This window comes from Daktulosphaira vitifoliae, unplaced genomic scaffold, assembly GCF_025091365.1.
Source record: "Daktulosphaira vitifoliae isolate Bord-2020 unplaced genomic scaffold, ASM2509136v1 Scaffold_2, whole genome shotgun sequence".
NCBI lineage: Eukaryota > Metazoa > Arthropoda > Insecta > Hemiptera > Phylloxeridae > Daktulosphaira > Daktulosphaira vitifoliae.
This window is the reverse complement of record NW_026099573.1, coordinates 2,273,573-2,298,387: the sequence shown is the minus strand read 5'-3', so window position 1 is coordinate 2,298,387 and position 24,815 is coordinate 2,273,573. Positions and strand designations below refer to the sequence as shown.

General features: G+C 27.0%; 3 protein-coding genes, 2 long non-coding RNA genes and 1 pseudogene across 8 annotated transcripts in view; 2 read left to right on the top strand and 4 right to left on the bottom strand.

Annotated features, from left to right (window-relative positions):
* The first annotated feature begins 559 nt into the window (after positions 1 to 559).
* On the top strand, positions 560 to 3,317 carry LOC126898373 (uncharacterized). 2 transcript variants are annotated; one of them, XR_007702235.1, is made up of 4 exons: positions 560 to 623; positions 688 to 792; positions 977 to 1,053; positions 2,920 to 3,317. It is a non-coding gene; the product is annotated as an uncharacterized LOC126898373 (long non-coding RNA). The 2 variants fall into 2 exon arrangements; XR_007702234.1 differs by having other exon boundaries at positions 602 to 792.
* Positions 3,318 to 4,097: 780 nt separating this feature from the next.
* Positions 4,098 to 5,076, bottom strand: LOC126898369 (uncharacterized protein y4hQ-like). 2 transcript variants are annotated; one of them, XM_050672338.1, is made up of 2 exons: positions 4,980 to 5,076; positions 4,098 to 4,793 (listed from the first exon to the last, which is right to left on the bottom strand). In XM_050672338.1, the coding sequence occupies exon 2, from the start codon at positions 4,764 to 4,766 to the stop codon at positions 4,176 to 4,178; it is 591 nt and encodes a 196-aa protein (XP_050528295.1). In that variant the 5' UTR covers positions 4,767 to 4,793; positions 4,980 to 5,076; the 3' UTR covers positions 4,098 to 4,175. The 2 variants fall into 2 exon arrangements, with proteins under 2 accessions (XP_050528295.1, XP_050528294.1); XM_050672337.1 differs by having other exon boundaries at positions 4,870 to 5,008.
* A 63-nt stretch (positions 5,077 to 5,139) lies between these two features.
* Positions 5,140 to 8,103, top strand: LOC126898372 (uncharacterized). Its single transcript, XR_007702233.1, has 2 exons — positions 5,140 to 5,301; positions 7,711 to 8,103. It is a non-coding gene; the product is annotated as an uncharacterized LOC126898372 (long non-coding RNA).
* An 807-nt stretch (positions 8,104 to 8,910) lies between these two features.
* Positions 8,911 to 11,699, bottom strand: LOC126898364 (cyclin-dependent kinase 1-A-like). The gene is made up of 7 exons (XM_050672332.1): positions 11,526 to 11,699; positions 11,036 to 11,239; positions 10,843 to 10,978; positions 10,572 to 10,730; positions 10,333 to 10,496; positions 9,206 to 9,347; positions 8,911 to 9,146 (listed from the first exon to the last, which is right to left on the bottom strand). Exons 1-7 carry the CDS (start codon positions 11,558 to 11,560, stop codon positions 9,018 to 9,020), a joined length of 969 nt encoding a protein of 322 aa, XP_050528289.1. The 5' UTR covers positions 11,561 to 11,699; the 3' UTR covers positions 8,911 to 9,017.
* Positions 11,700 to 16,158: 4,459 nt separating this feature from the next.
* Positions 16,159 to 19,383, bottom strand: LOC126898371 (E3 SUMO-protein ligase ZBED1-like; annotated as a pseudogene).
* Positions 19,384 to 21,880: 2,497 nt separating this feature from the next.
* The window catches only part of LOC126898362 (ABC transporter G family member 23-like), an 18,425-nt gene continuing 15,490 nt past the window's right edge, over positions 21,881 to 24,815 (bottom strand). For both annotated transcript variants that reach the window (XM_050672325.1, XM_050672326.1), the window contains one exon: positions 21,881 to 22,761. In XM_050672325.1, the coding sequence (XP_050528282.1) occupies positions 22,532 to 22,761 (230 nt within the window). In that variant the 3' untranslated portion in view covers positions 21,881 to 22,531. The remainder of the gene's footprint in view (positions 22,762 to 24,815) is intronic.

Sequence of the window (24,815 nt, the reverse complement as noted above, 5' to 3'; positions counted from 1 at the left end):
TTTTTAATATTTTATTTATATTGCAAGTAATCGAGTGGTTTATGATAAACTGATCACCATGTATACAGAGTGATTAATTAAGGATAAGACACTCATTTTTTTTGCTAACTATGGAAAATTTTTAATTTTTGGTAAAGAATATATTGTTTGATTCAAAAAACTCTCCTATAATATGTAGTAAAAATAGGATATTTTTCATCCCTTCAATTTAAGTACCACATTCCAATCTACCGTAAAGAAGTGACATATATATATCATATTAAAGTTGGTTGAATAATAATGTAACAAGTGTAAGTATAACTAGAGCACTACAATTAAATAAACTCAACTTTTCTAACCAATATTTTACAAAAAACAATTGTAGTATTCAAAAACATCCTATAAATTTATGGAATCATTTGCAGTTTTACTGTTTGCAAACGATGTGACTTAACTTTCTAAATGTCTCTTGTAAGTTGATGCATTGCCCTTTTTTGTTGTAGATCAGGAATATTTCTAGTAATTTCATTATCAGTTTATTATCATTATTAGTTTTGTTTTAAAAATTTTATCTAGCTCTCTTATATATCATCTTTATTATCTACAGTGTTAGTATATTATACTTCAAGTGTCTAGAATTAAAGGTATGTATTGGCCAAAATTAGGATTTTTCAACTATTTTGCCCTTATGTATCAAATATTTTTTAGTGTGAAAATTATGTAGCATCAATTATATTGAAAGATATATTGCTTTAAAGAGAAATAATGGTTTTTCATTAGCTCGAATGAAAATTTAACTTTGCTCTCCTAAAAGTAAGAATTTGTTTGGTACACGATTTTAACCTAGGACCCTAGATTTATAGTTGTAACTTTAATTTTACCTCATAAATATACTGACATATAATCCATAGATATCTCAGTCTCACACTGTATAATCAGCTTATGGACATGTAAATCAATAGTGCCTAATAGTTTTGTTCCTTTATTTTACATATAGGGTCATTGATATAAATATTGCACCAAGACTTAAACATGATTTATAATACACTTTCAAAGACAGGCCATCATCCTTTGGTAATCATGTTATTGTATATAAAAATATAATGTGTAAGGTATTTAATATATAAAAAGTAAAATATTAAAACATTTTTTGTATTAAATTAAAAATATAACAGTTTTTAGAGAATTTGTAGTGCTTATACAAAAAAAACCCAGCACAGGGGGGTCGCGGCACAGTGGTGACGTGGCATAGTTGGATCAAGTATAATGATATCTGACAGTGATTAAAATCACTATCAAAAAAAAACGCTTCGATGCAAATCTTTAGATAGTGTTTAATTTTAAAAAATTGGTGGATTATTCCAAAAGCTTCATAAACTGCTAGTTCCTTATTAATATCCTGATTAAGACAAAGTATGTAGAATAAAAAAGAGATTATTAGAAAATAGTATTTCCCATAAAAAAATTATATTGATCAATACACTTTTCAATAAGTTATAGCATTATAATGTTAAAAATGTAAAAAATAAAATTGAGAATTTTCACACAATAATAGCATTTGGTAGCCATTTTCACCTTGAAGATAAAATAAAGTCCGAAATTTTTTTTTTCCATGATAAAGTATATTACATTAGCTTTAATTTAAGATATATATAAAAGTGTCAGACTTTCCGGAACACTTTCAAAATTTAAGTTGAAAAAGTCAATTTTTTGTGAAAAAGTTGTCATTTTGAATCCCCCCCTGTAGGCAGGTAAAAAGTCAGATTTATAAAAAAAATATACCAAATGATAGGTAAAGACATCATGCATCTACAAAAAAAAGAATTATATTGATCCATACATCTTTCGAGAAGTTATAGCATTATAAAGTTAAAAATATAAAAAAGAATTTTTTTACAAAAATCGTATTTTTTTTATTAAGTTTAATGTCTGTTTTCACCATGAAGATAAAATAAAGTCCGAAATTTTTTTTTACCATTATAAAGTATATTACATTAGCTTTAATTTAAGATATATATAAAAGTGTCAGACCTTCCGGAACACTTTCAAAAGTTACGTTGAAAAAGTTCTACTTTCTATATGCATTTTTATGTTTTGAATCCCCCCTGTATTTAGGGAAATGGTCCGATTTAAAAAAACAGTATGTCGAATGAAAGATCTATATAAATACTACTTCTCATAAAAAAATTGTAATGATTCATACATTTTTCAAAAAGTTATAGCATAATAAAGTTAAAAATGGAAAATACAAAATCGAAAATTTTCACACAAAAATAGCATTCGGTAGCCATTTTCACCATGAAGATAAGATAAAGTCCGAAATTTTTTTTTTTCATGATAAAGCATATTACATTAGCTTTAATTTAAGATATATATAAAAGTGTCAGACCTTCCGGAACATTTTCAAAATTTAAGTTAAAAAAATTAATTTTTTGTGAAAAAGTTGTCATTTTAAATCCCCCCTTGTGGGCAGGTTAAGGGTTAAATTTATGAAAAAAATATACCAAATGAAAGGTAATGATATTATGCATCTATATAAAAAAGAATTATATTGATATGTTTATTTTTGAAAAAGTTATGGCACTTTTAAGTAAAAAAAATTGAAAAAATTTCGAAAATTAGCGATTTTTAAATTTGTAATTTTTTTGGAGGTTTCCCCCTTTTACGGGGAACGAGGGAATTTTTTTCAATTTTTAAGGGTAATGTCTTCGACTAGATACGATTTGTGATCTTTTGACGTATCATTGAAAGAAATCGGTTCGGTGAGAGCTGAGAAAAAGTGGTAACAGACACAAAAAAAAAAAAAAAAACACATCTTAGTAAAACCAATACCTTCTCAGCTTCGCATCGAAGCTAAAATATATTGATTCTTTTTTAATTATGTTGCTGCAAAACTGTTTAGTATAAATAATTTAAAATATTATGTTTTAATTATTTCAGTTTAACTACATCAAAACTTTTCATTGGTCCAGACCTCTTTGAAAAAATACTAACATTATCTTTTAAAAAATCATCACACGCTTCCATCTGCTAAAGCTTTGGATCTAATACAGAAACTCTTTGTCATTGATCCATACGATAGATTAAATTTTCATCGTATTATTGGATATCCTTGGTTAAAAGATAGTAGAATGAAAATCGTTGTTTATGATTTACTAAGAAAATCTCAATGTAAGATATCTAATCAAAATAACAAAGAAGATGAGATTTCTTCAATAACTCTTTATTTACAAGGAAAAAAATACTTTAATTGTTTAAAAGTTTTTGTAACTATAATTCTCATTATGCCTACAATTGGTCAATGTCTATTAGTTTGATCTAAAATTTATGTTTTAAGTTAAAACAAAATAATCTTGTCTAATTTAAAATTATTTATTTTATATTTATATAAACAGATATATTGTATGTTTATTTAGTTTATAATTTATTTTATCAGAAATAAAATTTGGAATCATTTTACATTTGTAAGCATTTATGCTTATTTAATTCATTTAATTTGCATTCTACTTGCTACAGTGTCACCAAGGAAGATAGAACCATATTTGATAAAAGTATATATATATTTTTTTTGGAGGAGTAAAAATAAATATGTAAATACTCTTTAGACAAATACTGAGTGTGTATTTGTTGCTCATATTAATACTATCAATGTCAATAGAATGAACATTTTTATATTTGTTTTATTAAATAAAACAAATATAAAAATGTTGTATAAGCTTTGTACAATTTTTTACAAAGTGATAATTTTTAAGGAAAAAAATTAGCCAAATATATACTTTAAATAACTAAGTGTCTCCTGTTTTATAAAATATTATTAATTGAAAATCTAAATAATACTGCTTCTAAAATTTAATTCAATAATAAATATTAAAAATGATAAGTTTTTTTTTTAAATTTTAAAATAACCAATTAATAGTATATAATAGCTTAATTTTTTTTTTTTAAACAAGTTAGCATACTGTTTACATTAAGGGAATTTAATTGTTAAAAACACAAAAAAGTTCTATACATAAAATACTTCCACTTATGCATTTATAAATTATTCTCTTTGGAAAGATTTTGAATGGAATAAAATAAAATTTGTAACAAGTAGTAACTTTCGGGATTAATTTCTAAACTTAAAATTTAAAACATGACTTTTACTTAAGATTCAGTCTCAAAAGAAAAAAATAATTAACTCATGATATGGATATAAACTATATACCAAATTCCCATGCATTATCTGGATGATCAAATTCTACAGATTTAGGATCAAACTCATCAGGATCAAATTCTTCACCCAACCATTCCATACGCTCTTCATAATCTTCGTGATTTGGATTTGCTCTAATTTCTAAAAGCTCTTGATATCCCCATACACCACCACAGTCATCTGGTGGACATGCTTGCTTACCAGCAATACACTGAGGATATTCTCTACCAATAATTGCAGGTTCAATACTTTCTAATAGAATTCTATGATCCCATTTATCACCAAAATCATATAAATAACTGGCTTTATCTTGAGGAGAAAGAAAATAATCGGCAATTTTGGTATTTTTTTCACAAATAATATCCAAGTCTTCATTTTCTTTACCAATAACATCCTTTCTGCCAGTTCTAGGATTTAAAGCTTTGAAGTTATGTGGATGCATACCTGACCAGCCCATACAATCTTGAATAGCTGAATGTAACTCCCAAAAAGTAAATTCTTCCGGGACTTCAATTCGTCTCCAGATCTTTGGTTGCGTATATTTTAATATGATTTTAAATTGAAAAATTTTTTTTGATGATACAGCTGATGGCATATTATTATTTTTATTTGAATTTTTTACCTAAAATCATAATTTAAAAATACAACATAAAGTGAATAAACGCTACAATTTTATCAAATAAAGACAAAAATTTTACTTGTAGTTGCAATTTTTATTTGAACAAAAGTTTTAGATATATAAATTAAAACAGAAATTTACACTTATTAATTGAGTAAACATTATAATATTAAATCAATCAATACATACCTATTATTTTAATTATTAATATCACTATACACTTTACTCATTTTAAAAAAATGATTGTAAGACGTAAAACTTTGGTGAAGTGAGCAATTTCTTATCAATTTAAAAATGCTATAATAACTTTGTTAACAAACATATGTTACTATTTTCTACTACTAGGAGCGCCAAGATTACAGTGAAAAAATTAATCAAAATTTCTTATTATTACATGAAGAACTTTACCATAGATAATATAAAAAATCAGTTTTACGTTAACACCGCTAGAGGCCATTTCAAATACAGACACAATCCAAAACGGTATTATTTGCAATATATAATGCTACAGGTACACATTTATATTTATAATAACAATATATGTGCAATAATATAAAGCTTTAAAATATATCAATATACTAAATATAAGTATTACTGAATGATGAGTATCCAAGGGAGACATTAGAGGATATTTCATGGAATGAGAGACTGGTATATGTAAAAAACGTATGGGAGGCTATGACATCAATGAAAAATAATAAAGCACTAGGACCAGATGAAGTGCCAGTAGAAGTATGGAAAATATTAGGCGGTATTAGCATAATGTGGTTGAAGGATGTTTTTAATAAAATCATATTAGAAGGGAAAACGCCAAAAGACTGGAGGAATAGTATTGTGGTGTCGATATTTAAAGGTAAATGAGACATACAGGAGTGTGGTATAAAGCGTATTAGTCATAGTATGAAAATTTGGGAAAAGATAATAGATAAGAGAATAAGAAATGAGACATCGGTATCTAAAAACCAGTTTGGATTTATGCCTGGTAAGTCAACAATGGAGCCAGTATTTTGTGCGAGTCATCTAATAGAAAAGTTTAGGGAAAAGAAGAAAAAGCAGTGCATGGTATTTATAGATTTAGAGACAACGTATGATAGAGTAGCGAGAGAGTTTTTAAAATGGACATTAATGAGAAAAGGAGTTCCGAAAAAGTACATTAATATAATAGAAGATATGTATAATGGTACTTGTACCAGGGTAAAAAGCGTAAGAGGAGTAACAAAAGGTTTTCGGGTAAGAGTAGGAGTGCGCCAAAGTTCTGCTTTAAGCCCTTACTTATTCTCTGTAGTGATGGATAAAATGACTAGAAAAATACAATGAGAGCTGCCGTGGTGCATGTTGTTTGCTAACGATATAGTGTTAATAGGAGAAAATAGGAAGGAAATTAATCGAAGGCTAGAGGTGTGGAGATCAGCTCTTGAAGAAAAGAGTTAGAGAATAAGTAGAAGTCAGAGTATATAATGTACGAGTTTGACAAAGGATACACGAAGTAGGTGAAATGAGGAGATAAGTGACTATAGGCAAGGACGTGATTGGAGAGGTTGAAAGTTTTAAGTGTTTAGAGTCAGTTGTGCAAAATAGCGGTGGTATTGACGAGAATGTAAGACACAAGATTAAGTGCCGGTGGTTAAAGTGGAGAGAAGCGTCTGGCGTCTTATATAAAAGAATTACAATGAGGCTGAAAGGTAAATTCTACAAGACTGTAGTGACTGTAGCGGTTGATAAGAAAGTAGAGCAGTAACTGAGTGTAGCAGAGATGAGAATGCTTAGATAGATGAGTGGAATGACTAGAGAAGATAAGTTAAGGAACGAGCATATAAGAGAGAGTATAGGTGTAGCGTCAATTGTGGATAAGATGAGAGAAAATAGACTTAGATGGTTTGGTCATGTTATGAAAAGAGAAGAATCAGAAACTGTAAGAACAGTTATAGAAATGAATGTTGAATGAAGAAGAGGTAGAGGAAGACCAAAAAAGAGATGGAGGGATCATCCCTCATATCACATCTCATATCAGATTAAATAGCAAACCCTCCAAGGATGCTATTGAATGTGATATGATGACAGCTGATGTAAGCGTAGATGATGTGGGAAATAGAATAATAAAATTAAAAAATAAAAATAATTAATTTCAATTAAAAATAAAATTTTTAGGTGTTTTTTTTTATTTTATATTATTTATTTAATTAATACAAATCTAATATTCTATTAATTAAATTACTCTGAAAGTAGTTTCACTTCATCTGTGTGTACTCATGACATGCACTGGTATTTTTATTACAACAGTCTTAAATAGTATTGAAATATTAAATTTTATAATGACAAAATATTTTGTAAAATTTAAGATTGATCTAAACATTTGTTAAAATCTTATCCAAAAAAATAAGATATCAAAAACCTAAAACCCTAAGTGATAATTAATTTTGCTTGAGAGAGAACTCTTTAAATATATTCATGCTCGGTTAGTAAGACATCCTATATATAGTTTTAGGTATTCAACAATAGCAACAAATCTGGAGGATACATTTATGCAAAGAAACTGTATTAATATTATTTGATAGGAGGTGCACACAATGGACCTATAGGTCTGAGTGCATGGGTAGTTCTTGCCTGCCTCTATAACAACCTAAACTAAAACTAAGATTTAAGATTTATATTTCAACATAGTATTTAGCTAAGGTGATGGAAATTAATAATAGTTTGACTCAATTTACTAATAATATATTTAATTTAACTAATTTATTCAACGTCTCATTTTCATTGGTTTGTTCTATGTGAGTATATTATCTGTGTATTGAGTGTATACTATTTATAATATTAATATTGTTTACTTATAATTATTGTATATAACATAAATTGGAAAGTCAAATTTATTTGAATTTTATATATAATAATTATATATTAACTAATTTTTTTTCAATTTCAGGCAATGGTTACAATTACATAAACTGAGAAGTAAAATGAAACGTAAAATTGATACTAGTTCTAGAAAAAACAAAAAACTTAGATATACAGTTCACACTAAATTAATAAATTTCATGGCACCTAATGATCAATCACCATAGGCAGATGAAGCTTAACAAGATTTGTATAATTCATTGTTTGGGAAAAAAAATAACATAATAATGAGTAATAGAGGACATTGGGGCACATTTGAATGTAGGGTAGTTTTGAATTGATTAAATACAATTAACTGTAGTGATAAAGTTAATTCAAGTAAAATACAGAAGGTTAGTCATACTGTACCCAATATATAATATGTTCATCAGCTATCTGTTATTAATATTTTCATTATTACAAATAAAACTGTGTTTTTGAATTTTTTGTTACCGTTATTACCATCTTAATAAGAGTTTGAGAAAAAACAAAAACATTCAGTAAGTATTTAACAAAACATACTAAATTAAAATATTATACTCTTTTAAATGGGATATTATGGAATGTGATGTAGTATTTCATTGTACAATTTTTGATAAAATTGTTCAAACATGTACTATGAGGTACATGAATTGAATATTCCAGAGTGGGGTAGATTTGAATTGGTTTTTAACATTATAATGATCTCATAAAGTGTATTTTATTTTAAGAAAATGGTAAGAAATTATGTTAAAAAAGGACAGTAAATGTTGGATTTATTTATCTATAAGATATTAAATATTTGTTAATTTTCTGTTTACAGATTAGGTAACTACCTACTTTTAACTTTTCTAGAGATATGTATTAAAATAATATACTTTTACTTATTGGTAATTTTATGTGTGTGAATTTTACCCCTAAATGTACCCCTACCATGGGGCACATTTGAATAAAAAGTAACTTGTGTTTAACATTTTATAATAAACTATTATTCAATGATATAGATTTTTAATAGTTACAGTGTGATGTTAAAATATTATGAGAATCTAACAAGACCATTATACTCAAATTAAATGCAAAAAAAATTAAAAATCAAAATGTAATTTTCATTCAAATCTGCCCCAGTCTCCCCTACACCCTATTCTATACAATCGTTTACCTTTTTTTGAGCTTTTAATATTAAATTAATAAAATAAAATAAGAGATTTACTTTATTATAATAATAACAAAAATTCAAAATGATATGTTAATAACTCATAATTTTACAATATATGTATTCATTTCCTTATTTTATTCAAAATGAATAATTTTACAAACATTAAAAAATAAGTGTTATTAATCAATATGTTAATACCATAAATGTGATATTGATTAATATTATTGTAGTGAAGAAAATTTAATTTCTGGAAGAGCTGGCAAAATGCTTTTGTTAAGGTCTTTAAAGTAACGATGTTGTAGTGCATCTCTGGCATTAATTCGCTTACTTGGATCATAAATTAACGTTTGCTAAAAATTAATATAGTATATTAAATATTAAAATTAATATGTTATTTAGCATAATATACTTCTAGTAAATCTAATCCGTCATTGTTCAAACTAGACACTGAATCTTTTAAAAGATTGCCACTCCATTTAGGAAATGTTGGTTTGTAATCTTTAAGGTCTGAAACTCCTGGCCATGTTTCTTCACTTGGAGTTGTTAATATCCTAGAAACAGTATATACTTTTTGAACAAGATAGAAATATTATATAAGTACCAATTCATAAATATCAGTTAATATTAGTAAAATCATACAATGTCTTTAAATAACTTTATAGTAATTCACATTTTTTAGATTTAGTCCACTACGATAATTTTTTAATATTAGCCACATCATTTCTTGTGCAATAATATTTATGTAAAGAGATTCTTTTTTGGTATTATTTAGCTCTATTTATTAATTATTAATTATTAAGTATTTTTTTTTAAATTTATCATTCATACATTATAAGGGCATAGACTTTATTTTTTAAATAGCAATATACATATTTAACAAGTTAATAAATAAAAAATGATTTTATTAGGAATTGACTGGTGAAAAACAACTTTTGACCATTACTTGAAAAGTTATAATTATTTTATAATATAGAGTAGAGTGAAGTATGGGTTATGTTATATTTATCATTACACAAAACTGGTGCATTTTGCCTACACTCTATATTTAAAAATGTTAATAACATCAGAAATATTATTTCAGAAATTGTTTTCGACCAGTCACTTTCTTAATTAGATCATTTTTAATTCTGTAAGCTAGTTAAATATATAAAAAAACACCTATATATATGATTTACTAAGTATCAAATTTCTCATTTAAAATATATACATTTTTTAATTTCAAATATGAAAAAAAAAAAAAAAATCTCTTTAGATTACAACAAAATTACAATTCTTGTTATTTTTCTTCTTAAAATGATAAACATAAAAAAGGTTATTCTACTAAAAATTTAATGTGTAATATTTGTGTTCTTTTACTTATATACCAATTATTTTATTAAGATATTTTTACTATTGAAATGATTGAGGAAATCATGTGGACATTAAAAAGCGTATAAAATGGAAATACAGAATTTATATATTGTGTTTTTAATTAAGAATTTGATTAAATAACTTATTTGATATATAGTTAACTTAACTATACTTAATGGAATCTACCTGAAAATACGAAATAATTGATCAATTTCTGAATCTCCTTGAAATAAAGGTCTACCATGTGCCATTTCAGCAAATATACACCCTATTGACCAAATATCAACAGGACAACCATATCGTTGTGTATTTAATAACACTTCTGGCGCTCTATACCACAAAGTTACAACCTAAATAAGAAAAAAATTATTTATTTCCTTCTTAATTATTCATAATATAAAAAATATCAATTAGATTTTATATACCTCATGAGTGTAAACACGAATTGGCAATCCAAAAGTACGGCCTAATCCAAAATCAGCTATTTTAAGAATATTATGTTTAGTGTCAATCAAAATATTTTGAGGTTTTAGATCTCGATGAAGTATTCTCCGTACATGGCAATAGTATATAGCAATTAATAACTAAAATTAACAATTAAGTTTAAAATAAAAACAAATGTTTCTTTTTCATTATGTAAATGTTATAACGAAAAATAATTACTGATAAGTTATAATATAAGTATTATTGTTTTACCTGATAAGTAAAAGATTTACTTGTACCTTCATCTAATTGCTTTTTTGGTCTAGAATCAATAAATTTTTTCAAATCCATTGGAACAAATTCAAAAACTAAATATAGCCGTGATTCATCCATAAGAATTTCTCGCAAACTATAAGAAGCGAAAAATGGTAAAGTGTTGAATACATTGATAATTAAAAATCATTACTTCACAATGTTTGGATGGTTGAGTTCTTTTAATATACTTATTTCTCTTATAGCTGTAGCTGGAATTCCTTCGTCTTCCATTTCCATTCGTATTTTTTTAACTGCAACTATCTCTTTTGATGATCGTTCCATACATTTATATACTACTCCATATGTGCCTTCACCAATTTTTTCCAATTTATCATAAGCATCCATTTTGATAATTCTAAGGAATAATAAATGATATACTAAGTATTCAAATTTTAAAGTATATCCAAAAAAAAATAATAATATAATTGCACTAATAATTGAAAAAAAATCAAGCTCTCGGATTGGCAAAGGACACGACAGTGATGACTGTTGTACAACTTCACATTATTGTGTAAATATTTTACAATAATATTGTACAATTCCTCTATCAATTACAAAAATAATACATACATGATATGAGAATTTGAAACAACATTTTAATTACTTGAACTATAATTAATTAGAACTGTTTGTGTACTTACTTTAAGCTTCGATTTGAAGCTGAGAAAATATACATTTTACAATGATGTGTTTATTTTCTTCTTATTTTTTTTTTTATGTCTGTCACTACTTTTTCTTAGCTCTCACTGGACCGATTTTTCTCAATGATATGTCAAAAGATCACAAATCGTATCTAGTTGAAGACATTACCTTCAAAAATTAAAAAATGTTGTCCTTGTAAATGATGCATAACGTAAATTTCGACATATATTTCACTTTTTTTTTTTTTAAGTGCCACAACTTATTGAAAAATTAACAAATCAAAATCATTTTTTTTATATTAACACCTTAAGTATTTACCTTTTATTTAATATAATTTTTTTTTATTTCTGACCACGGTGGGGGAGTTCAAAATAGTAACTTTCTCTTATATTTTCTTTCCGTACCCAATCTTCTTTAGTCACTCCACTCATCCATCTAAGCATTCTCATTTCTGCTCTACTTTCTTGTCAACCGTCCAACACTCAGAACCATACAACATAGCTGGTCTCACTACAGTCTTAAAGAACTTACCTTCAGCCTCATTGGAATTCTTGTATCGCATAATACACCAAACGTTTTTCTCCGCTTTAACCACCCTCACTTAATCCTGTATCGTGCATTGTCGTCAATACCACCTCTATCATACGTTGTCTCTAAATCTATAAATACCATACACTGCTTTTTCTTCTTTTCCCTAAACTTTTCTATTAGATGACTCGCACAAAATACTGGCTCCATTGTTGACTTACCAGGCATAAATCCAAACTGGTTTTTAGATACCGATGTCTCATTTCTTATTCTCTTATCTATTATCTTTTCCCAAATTTTCATACTATGACTAATACGCTTTATACCACACTCCTGTATGTCTCATTTACCTTTAAATATCGACACCACAATACTATTCCTCCAGTCTTTTGGCGTTTTCCCTTCTAATAAGATTTTATTAAAAACATCCTTCAACCACATTATGCTAATACCGCCTAATATTTTCCATACTTCTACTGGCACTTCATCTGGTCCTAGTGCTTTATTATTTTTCATTGATGTCATAGCCTCCCATACGTTTTTTACATATACCAGTCTCTCATTCCATGAAATATCCTCTAATGTCTCCCTTGGATACTCATCATTCATTCATTTTTCAAAATACTCTTTCCAGGTTTTTTTCATATCATCATTACTTGATATCACCCTCTTATCAACACTTTTTATTCACCTTACATAGTGATAATCTTTAGACGTTTTTTCTCTTATTTTTGAAAGTCTATAGACTTCTTTTTCACTTTCCTATGTTTCTAGCCTATCATACAACTCATCATACCTCTTAAACTTCGCCTTACTTAATGCACACAGTATAATAGCTTCTTTGCACAAGCTATTATACTCCATCTAATCTTCTCTCCTTTTGCTCCTCTACCATACTTTAATTGCTTTTTCTTACTCTCTACGATTTTTTGAACGTCCTCATCCCACCATTAAGTTTCCTTATTTTCTGGTATTCTACTCCTACTTTCACTAACTATCTCCTTTGGATTCTTTTTAACACAACTAGAAAATCTATTCCACACATAATTTATTATATCTCCTTCGCCATTCCACACTGTTAGGGGCTTATTTAATACTCGAGGAACTTGGTCAGAACCAAGAATCGGAAGCTACCCGACGTCTGTCCAAATATTGTCCCTATCTACTTAAATGAGCTTTAATTACCTGAAGGAGATACAGGCAATTGTGTACCTTAGTTACAAAAGATAGATTATATAATAAAGTTAGACTATTGTTTTATGTCAACGGCAAAGTAAAGTTATATTTTAGATGGTCAGGATATATAAATCATATGTAATATACATAAGTCTGTCCTGAATCCTGAATCTAACTTACATTATAAATTTTAACTAATTTTGATTATTTTGTCTCAAAGTTAAAAAAAAAGCTGCTTTGAATTTATGTACTAGTTTATACTGTCATTTTTAGCAACAAAATTAAGTAGTGCATGGTGGTGGCTGAGTCGGACCCGTCGAAAGAATTTTTTTCTTAATTCTTTTTGAGGTAGAAATAAAATTCATAGTTCGTTTAATTTTTATCTCATTCAAATTGTATAACCTCAATGAATATCAAAAAAACTAACACTGTAGTCTCCTATAGTGAAAAAATATTTCTTATTCGTATTAAAATATTTTACTATATGGTTTTTTTTTTGGAGGTCTGTCATTTGATCAATTTTTTTAAACAATACGTGAAATATTCACAACTTCTATTTAGTTTAAGATATTACCATCAAAACTTGAAAATGATTTCCCCTTATCAAATAAAAAATTGCTTAATTAATTTTCTTTATATAAACAATTAATATCTAATGTGTTTGAAGTATATATTGTTGAATTAGGTTTCATATGGATAAAATGTTTCAACAACAAAGTTGAATAATTTTACTTTTTTATTTATTAATTTTTTATCTTTATTTGTGTGTTCTACTACCATTCTATAATAATACCAATTTTTTGGTTAACTGTTTTCTACATAAATCATTTCTAAAAAAAATGATCCTGTTTCATCTGAATTTAACAATTGATTTTTATAATTATAATAAATTTTTAGAATACACTTAATTAACTTTTGATTGTTTTTTTAGTTTCTGTGCTGAACTATAAAGGTATTGGTTTTGTGATGCTATGCGTTTTTTTTATATCTATCCATACATTTTTTCAGTTCTCATTGGACCAATTTTTTTTAAGTATTTACTCGTTTTTGACAAATTAGTAATAATCTCAAAAATTAGATGATAGAAAAAAACTAATTGTATATTTGAAATATGCGCAAAAATAAGTTTAGATGTGATTTCATATATACTTGAGCAAACTATGGCACGACCCCATTGTACTACCGTTTTAACATAATAAATTTAGAAGTACACTTTTAACTAAAAGCAATTAAAATTTACATTTATAGTTGTTATCAGTTAATTCGTATCAGAATTTATCTAAAAGCTATAAATCTGTAAATGTATGAATTTTTTAAGCTATTTGGTATACAAATATTGCCTAAACTTGTCTCGGAAAAAAAGTATAAGAAACTTTAGAATTATATTATATTAGTATAAACTAATATATTAATATACTTTTTAATTAAAAATAAAATATAACAAGTTATTTGTTATTATTTATTTACCTTTTACTGATATTTTAAAAGTGTACATGTAAAGCATCTTGTATAAACTCGAAATAAATATTTTTACAGAACTAAATTCAGTATTTTTAATGTCCTTTTTTTAAACAAAGAAAAATGTTTATTAAAATTTAGGTATTTGTTCATATCGCATATGGTTCGTCTGATACAATGGCATATTCGTAAATATCCCAATTTTAATAATTTTACCTAATATTACATTTTTTTATATTTCTTTGTTGAATTAAATGGTTTAGAAGAAAAACGATTAGAACTTAATTTATATAAAACAATTAGATCTACAATATGGTTTCAATAATATTTTTTGTGAGAGTGCTAATTTACGAGTTAATCGCTAAAAACTAAAAAACTACTTCTTTTGGCCGATTTTCAACCTTAATTTTTCTGATAGGCCTGAAAATTTTTGTAGCAACTTTTTATATGTATACACACAAATTTGGGAAGTGAACTTGAAGAATAACTAAAATTTTAAAAATAAGCGACACCCTAACAGTGACTATGTAAAGAGAATGGTTATCAAAGACATTAAAATATATAATAGTAGACCGGTTATTTATTAAATGTTTCCGGTAGACGATAATGTCGACAGATATCTATTAATAGAATTTATGTACTAGAATGCCGCATGACAAAATTTAGCTGGTGACTTGTCCGAGACTCACGATTTTCTTCGCAGAAGTTGTTTATCAATAAAATTGACATTAAGCAACAAGAAACCGTGAAATGGATGTTACATATTATTTATTGAATAAGACAAATGTTTTTAAACTAATTTTTATAAAAATAATATTTTAAAGTATTTAGAATTTTATTTTGAAGAGGTATATAGGCAAATTAGTTGTTAAATAAATGAAGTATAAATAAAGTTAACGTAAAATCTAAATAACTACGTTAAATAAAAAAATTTAACTGAACTTTAACTTATAAACTCGTTTATGCCTAGCCATGTATATTAATATAGTATAATAATCTTAAGTATTATAATATTTTATATTATAAAATAAAAGCTTTATCACATTTTTAATTGAGTTTTTACTTTCGCAATGTATACATAATAAATTTTACTTTAAGTTAATATAATTCACAGTAAATTTCTACAATTGAACACTGAACTTTTATTTGTACTAAGCCATTCAATTTTTTCATACTAAACATTCTAATGATGTAAAATATAAGTATATAGCTCGAACCCGAACTTTATATATAGATTTATTATTAACACCTTTTCGAAAAATTATAATTATTTTAGCCTAATCCTATATTGATAAGGTCTTAAAACCCATTATAACAAACAAAAATGAATTATCTATAGAGGTCGCGATTACACGTGTAATGAACTACACGGGTACCCGTGTTTTTACCTATGGCGGGATTAAAGCCCATGTAGTAAAATATCCGTGTATATCGGGTATTTAAATACTTGTGACCTTAAATACTCATATATATGAGTATATTTTACTTAGATATTTAAGTAAAATCGTATTTCACTATTTTGCAGTACTGACTTAAGATTGATTCACTTTCTGAACTCAATATGACAGTACATATATCATAATGTATAGTGTTCACTACCTCTTAGTATATTTCGTAATCACTTTCATGTATAATAATTAAATAACAAAATAATAATAAACATGTACCTATATATTTATAAATTAATCAATTAATTAAAAAAATAACAATAATAATATCAAATTAATGTACAAGCAGTAGGTGTATATAGTACGAAAAATTAGAAAATAAATAATAAAGTAATCACTCACGATCTAGGAATTTATAACAATTATTTGTTTTGGTAAAGAAAAATTAGCATATTTACAGTCTCGGGCACCAAACAACTTCTCTTGGCCGTCTCTATGTTTCCAGCGGTTGAGAAACATCTTTCAGAACTTACTGACGTTGCTGGTATCCCTAAATATTTCAATGCCAGAGCAACAATTAGTGGATATTTTGATGTACGTGTCTTCCACCATTCTAATGCATCAAAATCAAATTTTAACTGTGGTTCTGCTAAGTAATTTTGATACTGAATGTCAGAATCAGCTATATTACAGTTTACTTCATTACCGAACAGATATTCAATAGCACCGTGATGTTTAGATACGAGTATTTCAATTTGCACATCGCAATTAAAGCCATTTCTTTTATCAAATTTTTAACCCGTGTTCGAATTTCCTCTCTTGCATCAACTGTTTCATGCTCTAAGTCCTTGAATCTTGTGTCGAGGAAAGACACTATTTGTCTAGCAGATACGACACTAGAAGGAGTCCACAGTAATTTAAAACGGTCTGAAAGTTCTCTGATTACAGTGGTTTTAAAATGTTCAGCTATTTCTTCATCACTTATATTATGCTTTAAATGCTTTTCTATAACTGCGTTTAGAAGCGGCCTCACTATTGAACTAGAACAATATTTTTCCCCACAAAACACAGTGGTTATAATTTGTAGAGGCTTAAGCAATTTTATTAGTGTTTCTACATTTGTCCATTGGTGCTCTAATACTTCAAATTTGTGTACCATCGCTGCTGTAGTTAACGAACGATCAGCAAGAACATTTGAAATTGGGCACCTATTTTTATAAATTCGACCAAACATCATAAATATTGAATTCCATCTGGTTTTACAACTTTGAATTAAACTTTCTGTTGGCATACCTAGTTGTTCTTGCTTATCTTTTAAATATTGACTAGCTAAATTTAAATGCTTAAAATTACAAACGATTTTACTACATAATTGAATTAAATTATCTATTTTATCATATTTTAGGGCATTATTGACAGCAAATTGTAATGTATGTGCAGCACATGTTATATCATTCTTTTCTGTAATGTTATCCAGTAAATTAACTGCATTCAACACATTTTTTGCTTTGTCGGTAATTACTGTTGTAATTTTTTGGTCAATATCCCTATTATTAAAAGTTATTTTTAATTGATCGGATAAATTTGAAGCTGTATGACGATCGTCTAATTTGTGAGTTATCAGGATGTATGATTTTGGGCACCACTGGTCATCGATAAAATGTGCAGTAACTGTTATGTACGATTCTTGTGCTATTGATGACCAACAGTCAAATGTACAGCTTACACTTTTGGCATCTTTTAGTTTTTTTTTTATTAAATCTTCAACCGACGATTTGAATCCTTTGAGTCTTTGTTTAGTAGCACCTTCCTTACAGATAATATAATTTGGTTCGACTATACTCATAAATTGTTTAAATCCGGAACTAGAACAAAAGGATAAGGGCATTTGATTGATGCCGATCATTTTAGCTAACGTCTGATGAAATTTTTCTGTTCTTTCTGAACTACAAATTCGGTTTTTTTCAAAGTTCTTATTACTATAAGTTCTACGTCGTTTACGGGGTTGTGGTTCACGAAATTCTGATGATGAGGATGAACAATCGGTATTTAATAAACTAGTTGATGATGACGATGGACACTGTGTTAAACCAACAACTGTATTACACACTTCAACTTCATTAAGATCACTAGGAAATAAATTAAATAAATTTTAAATGAATTAATTTATTTTATTTTATCATTATGTGATTAAAGCTTTTCAAATTTGCAATCCCGTCCATTTTTCATTTGAATTATTACAAATGAATTGCATTTATACATACCTTTGATTTTGAGTGTTTTTGCTTATATTGTGTATACATTTTAAATGTCTGCCGATTGAACCCGTTGATCCACCAGCACAACTAAACACTTTGTTTGAATTATCATCATCACAAAAAGCTTTATCACCTTTGCGTTTGCCGTATTGCCATACCCAACTTTTAAATCGATAACTCATTTTTCAAAGAAAAAATATTTAATATGTATAATACAAATGTCAAGATCTAAACTTCACGTGACATGTAGTAATATTGAACACATGAATAATAAGGTACAGTATGGACTATGGAACAATTTTAAAATCATCAAAAATATTTAGATAAAAAGCATATATAAATAGTAAGTACATAAATGAAGTGCAATAAAATTGGTGATAAGAGAGCTTTGCGAATATTTATGTTTAAATAAACTGTCTTATGCCTTATTATACTTATAGTTTATAGTGTTTATACCTATATAATATTATACGATAAACGACAAATGCATCTTACTAATTTTTAAGCTTAATTAATAATAACTATAAATATAACTTATAATATATGATTATTAAGATAATTAACTTGTTGTGCTATTTAATCTTCTAAAGAGTTAGGAAAAGTTAGCAAAAATATATTTATATTTAAAGTATATTTTAATTCTGAATTAATATACAATGTACAATAAATACACGGGTATTATACACGGGCTTTAATATATGTTTAGTCCGTGTACCTGGAGTCCGTGTATTCTAATATCCGTTCACAATCGCGACCTCTAATTATTTATATAATGTCACAAAGTCGTGCCGCAGCAAGAAGGGACAGTGGTGCCTACGCCCCGGGCGCAAAATCGTAAAATGAATAATTTATGTTAAACGTCTGATATTATTTGCTTACATCTACAATGTCATTTAGATTTATTGGTACTTTGGGTAATTGGTCGAAAATTGTATTTAGTTTACTACTTACAAAAATTGATGAACTGGGATATCTTTATCAATCGATCGGATGTCGAAGGAAGAATTCGGTGAAATACCGGACTGTAAAATATATTAGCTACGCATATAATTAATAGAAAATATTATCGTNATACTTTGGGTAATTGGTCGAAAATTGTATTTAGTTTACTACTTACAAAAATTGATGAACTGGGATATCTTTATCAATCGATACGGATGTCGAAGGAAGAATTCGGTGAAATACCGGACTGTAAAATATATTAGCTACGCATATAATTAATAGAAAATATTATCGTGCTGCCGTCTCAATGCTCATCTATATATTTATAAATATAATATAAGTTTTTTTTTCTCTGAGTATTATTTTAAGTCAATTGAATACGGAAAAGTGTTAGCTAATGATTTCGGTATTAATACAAATTTTTCTGATAAACGAAAAAGGAAAGTAAAAAAATTAGACTTTGAATTAATTAAAGACGATATGCAAGTATAATCTCAACAAAGTGAATTCAAAAAACATACATGTGAAGTTTATGACCGAATTTTTACTGAACTAAAAAATCGATTTGAAAAACGTCTGAAATTGCTAAAGACTTTGAATTTTTGTATGGTAGTAGCTTGATGGATAACTTATTGGACTATATACAAAAATGTGCAATAGACCTATCCCTTAAGTATGAAATCGATCTAAATGCTTCCGATTTTATTTTTGAAATAAAAGGTTGTAAGTCTCAAGCATTATATCTTTTACCCGACTTAAGAGTCGCAACACATTTAAATCTACTTCAATTAATTACAAAATATTCTTTACGTTCTGAGTATCCAAACGTAGAAATAGCCTTACGCATATTTTTGACTTTGCCAATATCTGTGGCGATGTGTGAAAGATCATTCCGCAAGTTAAAACTTTTTAAAAACTTGTGATGTACAAGTTGAAATTTAACTCGTGTACGACCGATTCGAAACGTGTTCGCTCATTGTTCTTTAATCGTCATAAATTGTTCGACTATTAAGCACTTAAATTTTTTGTTCTTTGTTCGCCATCGTTTTTTAATACACTAATCACCATTTGCTCGATTAGTGTACCCACATTGTTTTCTTGTTCGCCCTTATTATTTTGTAAATAGTTCCGTGACATTAATATCGATGTGCATTGTATAATCCGTTGTGTGTTTGTGTTGTACGTTTACCATCTATAGTTACATCGTTAGTAGATGTTTCAGTCACTCTGACACTTTATCCAATCTCCTCAAACTTCCACCAGATAAGTTCTAGATTTTATTTCATCATTCATACTTTTCAAGTTATACAATTAACATTGTTAGTATGTAAGATACTGCTCTCTATACTTTTTAAGTTTTGCACAACTATAATATATATTTTTGTTTTTTATAAGCATAAAACGGGTGTACCTATTTTTCACAGGTATTTTTTCATATATTTCATATATATTTTTTGAGTTTTAAACAATATTTTTTTTTTATTCATTCTCAGGAAAGATGCCAAACTAGTAATCTCTATTATTAAAGATGATAAGGACAAGTATTTATTAAGGTTTGTGGATGTTGGTGCAGTTTATGTTGTTCGGACGAAAACATTGGTATTGATAATGCTATTAAATTTTTCCACGTGATTTTGTGAAAATGGATAGTGAAATAAAATTATGGTTGGCACGAAAAGCGAGAGATGAAAAGGCTGAAAATTTCTCTGATTACGAAGAAGAAATAGATAACGAATACAACGAAGAGAGCAAAGCAGAAGAAAATTCAATGACGATATATTAATTATGTATTTTATATTAATTCTTATTTTTGTACGTATTAATTAGCTTTTAAGTACCTACTTTATTTTTAATTACGGAAGTATTTATTTATTTTATTTATATGTTCTATTTACCATTGGAAAACGAAGGCAGCTGCTACTACGAATTATTCAATTTCCGTAATGGCAATTAACAGTACAGTGTAAAAAATTCATTCTCTATGTAAATGCAATTTCATTATTAGTTATGATAATTCTTTGTATTCTCGTAAATTTTCGTTGTATAATTTAACCAAAAGACATTTCACGTAAAGAACTTGGGTTCAAAAATACATTTTTGAAATTAAAAATTAATCGTACACTCGAAAGAGTAATATAAATATTGAATATATCGATACATTTTTTTAATGTAATTCATTTTGTTGCGCACTTATAAATTTTGTTGAAAACTATTTTAGTTTTTCAAAATAACTTGCAATTATTTTTACTAAAAAAAGTATTTATTTTTTTGATGATAAAATTAAAACTCTACCATTTGATCAACGCTCTATAACAAATATATAATCTAAAATCTATAATCCATTAAAATTCAAAATGTTTCACAAAGATATGTGTTAAATTCATTTGTACGATTAAAAAGGGTGAATAAAATATCTGTTTCCCAACGAGATCACATTTCTCCACTCCTACTCGACTAGGTATACCGTTTGACTCAACACTGTACTTTCCAACACCCATTTATTAACAATCCAAAATATAATATATTTTGGATGGTATTGTATTATATTATATTATAATTCGTGATAATAATAGCATTGGACAGTATAAGTAACTTGAAAAAATTCAAAAATAAATTCATTTATTTATATTCTACAAATTTAATATATATATATATATATATATGTATAGAACTCCTCATACTGGTTACAAGAATGTTCTAGGAATATTACACTTAGAGTCATTAAAAATGCGTATAATTTCTCTTTTCTCTTTAAACTCTTAAATAATAAAATTGTTGACTCTTATACATATGTATATTAAGCTTGTTAAACTTTAAAGTAACTAACCGCAACTAGAAACAAAAATTTTTTTTTCATTCGCCAGTTCAATTCATCTTAACTATTTTCTCATTGTCATACCAAATCGTTTTATTGTTATAATAATTCTATGTATTTAATTGTAAATATTTTGCGCATCTTTATATGCTACTTTTATTGGTATAATATGATATATATTTTTATCTAAATTTTATTGCTGTCCATATACTATCAACCATTTGCTAATTAACCATTATTATATTTTATTAGCATTTACTAACCTATTTACTCACTAGCTTTATTTATTTATGTATGTTAAAATTGAACATTTGTCCGTATAAATGTATACGTTTAATACATATACAATGTATACGACTATACAGCTGTATTTTTCACTGTAGAATATAATAAAATTGTAAAGAATATTTATATCTCAAGCTAAATTATTATTGTTTAATTTATGTTTTTGTCCAAACGTCGCGTTTTATTTTCAATAACAAATACGACACCAGTGAAAACACTACGATCCACGATAATATAGACATATATCCCAAGTATACAGATGGATGATTAACTTTCAGTCCTTTTGCTGTTAGCGATCTCAATGATTCCGTGGATAGTGTGAGAGGTAAATAATAACTGACATTCCGTAATAAATAGTGTATACCCTCGATTGGCCACATCATTCCTGTGTTAAACATTTTTTTTAATTAAAAAAAAAGAATATGAACGTACATTATTGACATTATTCAAAATGTTAATTAAACTATTCTAAAATAATCAATTAAACTACAATAAAATCTTTAGCTAGTTTCTAAAAGCTGATATGTCAAATGTGAATTTTTTTTTCGGGAGGATAAAAGTAGATTTAAAATTTCAGTTGAGTTTAATGAACATAATTATTTTTAAATTAAAAAAAACATAACTTTTCTGATAAAATAAACCGGCCGCCTTCGTCATAACCGCACATTTTCTGAAAAAGATTGCGTACACTTTATTTTATTACCTAGAAATCCATGGACACGTTTAATAAAATAATATTCGTTTATCACATGTTTACTTATAAGTCGCAGTATAATAATCGTGATGAATTCTCAGTGAAATCGCTACTTTTGTCCATAAAGTGCCAACCCCGTTATAGAATAGAGGTTCTCAATCGGCGACGGTATACAAAAAATTGGCTTTCAGATTTTTTCGCAAACATAAAAAAGTATCGACTAACTGAGAATATTGTAATTTTAAGTCTTCTCGTGTCACAACAATGACGAATTCACAAATATTCAATCGATTGTAAATAATAATATAAAAATAATCACAACTATTAAAAAAAGGAGTTAATTTGGATCTCAAACAAGTTTGTGATATACCTTAAAATGTAATAGCGAGGACATATATATATGTTACAGTAAATGATGTTAAATTTATATTGACGTTATTAACTAGTAAATAACAATAATTACCAAACAAACTAGTGATTATCGTGGTTTATTAATTTTTTGGTTTGATTATCGATAATTTCTACACACGATGGAAAATGTTGTTATATAATGTTATCATAATGGTAATAAATACTAGATAGTATAACTCATTTCTAACCATTGATGAGTACAATATTCGTATTGAACAATTAAAACATTCAAAATTTGTGTTGAAAACGCCAGGAGAAAAAAAGTCTATGAAAGATTATTGAATGGTACGTAAATATGATATTTTAACAATAAATAATAAAGAGCGTCTTATTAAACCTGTAAATAACGATACTATACTATATTACGTTACAATTGACGAGTTGTTCAATATTTTGCATTCGACTCATTCTACTATTGGCCATGGCGGAAGATGTAGAATGGATTCTGAATTAAAATCAAAATATTGCAATATCACGAATGAAACTATTATGGCATATTTAAATCTATTTATTGTCAAAAAAAGTCGTCAAATCTTAAAAGAGGCTTAGTTTCAAAACCTATTTTACATTCCACTTTCAATTCAAGAGCTCAAATCGATTTAATTGATATGCAATCACAAAATATTAATGGATTTCATTTTAAATTATCAAGATGTCACTGTAAGATGAAGTGTAAAACAAATAAATACACCTGTCGAGTAGTTGGGAAATTATGCAATTCGAAATATCACAGTTCATTATCATGTGAAAATAAATAATAATATAAAAATTTAAATATAAATAACACGATTAACTAATATTGTTTGGAATTATCGTAAATCCTTAGTAATTAACGTTATAAAGCTTGTAAAGTATTCATTATTATCTATTAACATTAATTGCTAGTTAATAACGTCAATATAAATTTAACATCTTTTACTGTAACATATATATATATATGTATATATGAATAACTTATAAAAATTATTTGAAAAGAATTGAGTAATTCATTAGTTATTTCTGAAAATATTTATGCTTCGGTGAAATCGATGTATCGGTGGAAGCGACAAAAGTTTCTACCTTTTCTCGCTGAATTCTTCCAACAAACTACAATTAAAGTCAAGGACCCAAGTATAAAATATTAAATAACGGCTAATAGTAGTGATATGTCTGAGTAATTTAAAGTTGACCCCAAGACATATCTTCATATCAAGACATAAAACGTCACATATGACGTTTTGATTTATCGACTCGTTAATTTACCTCGACAAAAGAAAAAGTGTGTGCGGTTTTTAACGACGCCCAAATGAACATATTATTTTCTGGCCCCGCCCGTTATTTGTCCCCCCCCCCCC

Excerpts from the sequence above, each read along its gene's own strand:
- LOC126898369 (XM_050672338.1), bottom strand. The coding sequence starts at position 4,766 with ATGCCATCAGCTGTATCATCAAAAAAAATTTTTCAATTTAAAATCATA.
- LOC126898364 (XM_050672332.1), bottom strand. The coding sequence starts at position 11,560 with ATGTATATTTTCTCAGCTTCAAATCGAAGCTTAAA. Across the intron at positions 11,240-11,525 it reads GCTTCAAATCGAAGCTTAAA|AATTATCAAAATGGATGCTT; the intron begins GTAAGTACACAA and ends ATTATTCCTTAG. Across the intron at positions 9,147-9,205 it reads ACGGATTAGATTTACTAGAA|CAAACGTTAATTTATGATCC; the intron begins GTATATTATGCT and ends ATTAATTTTTAG.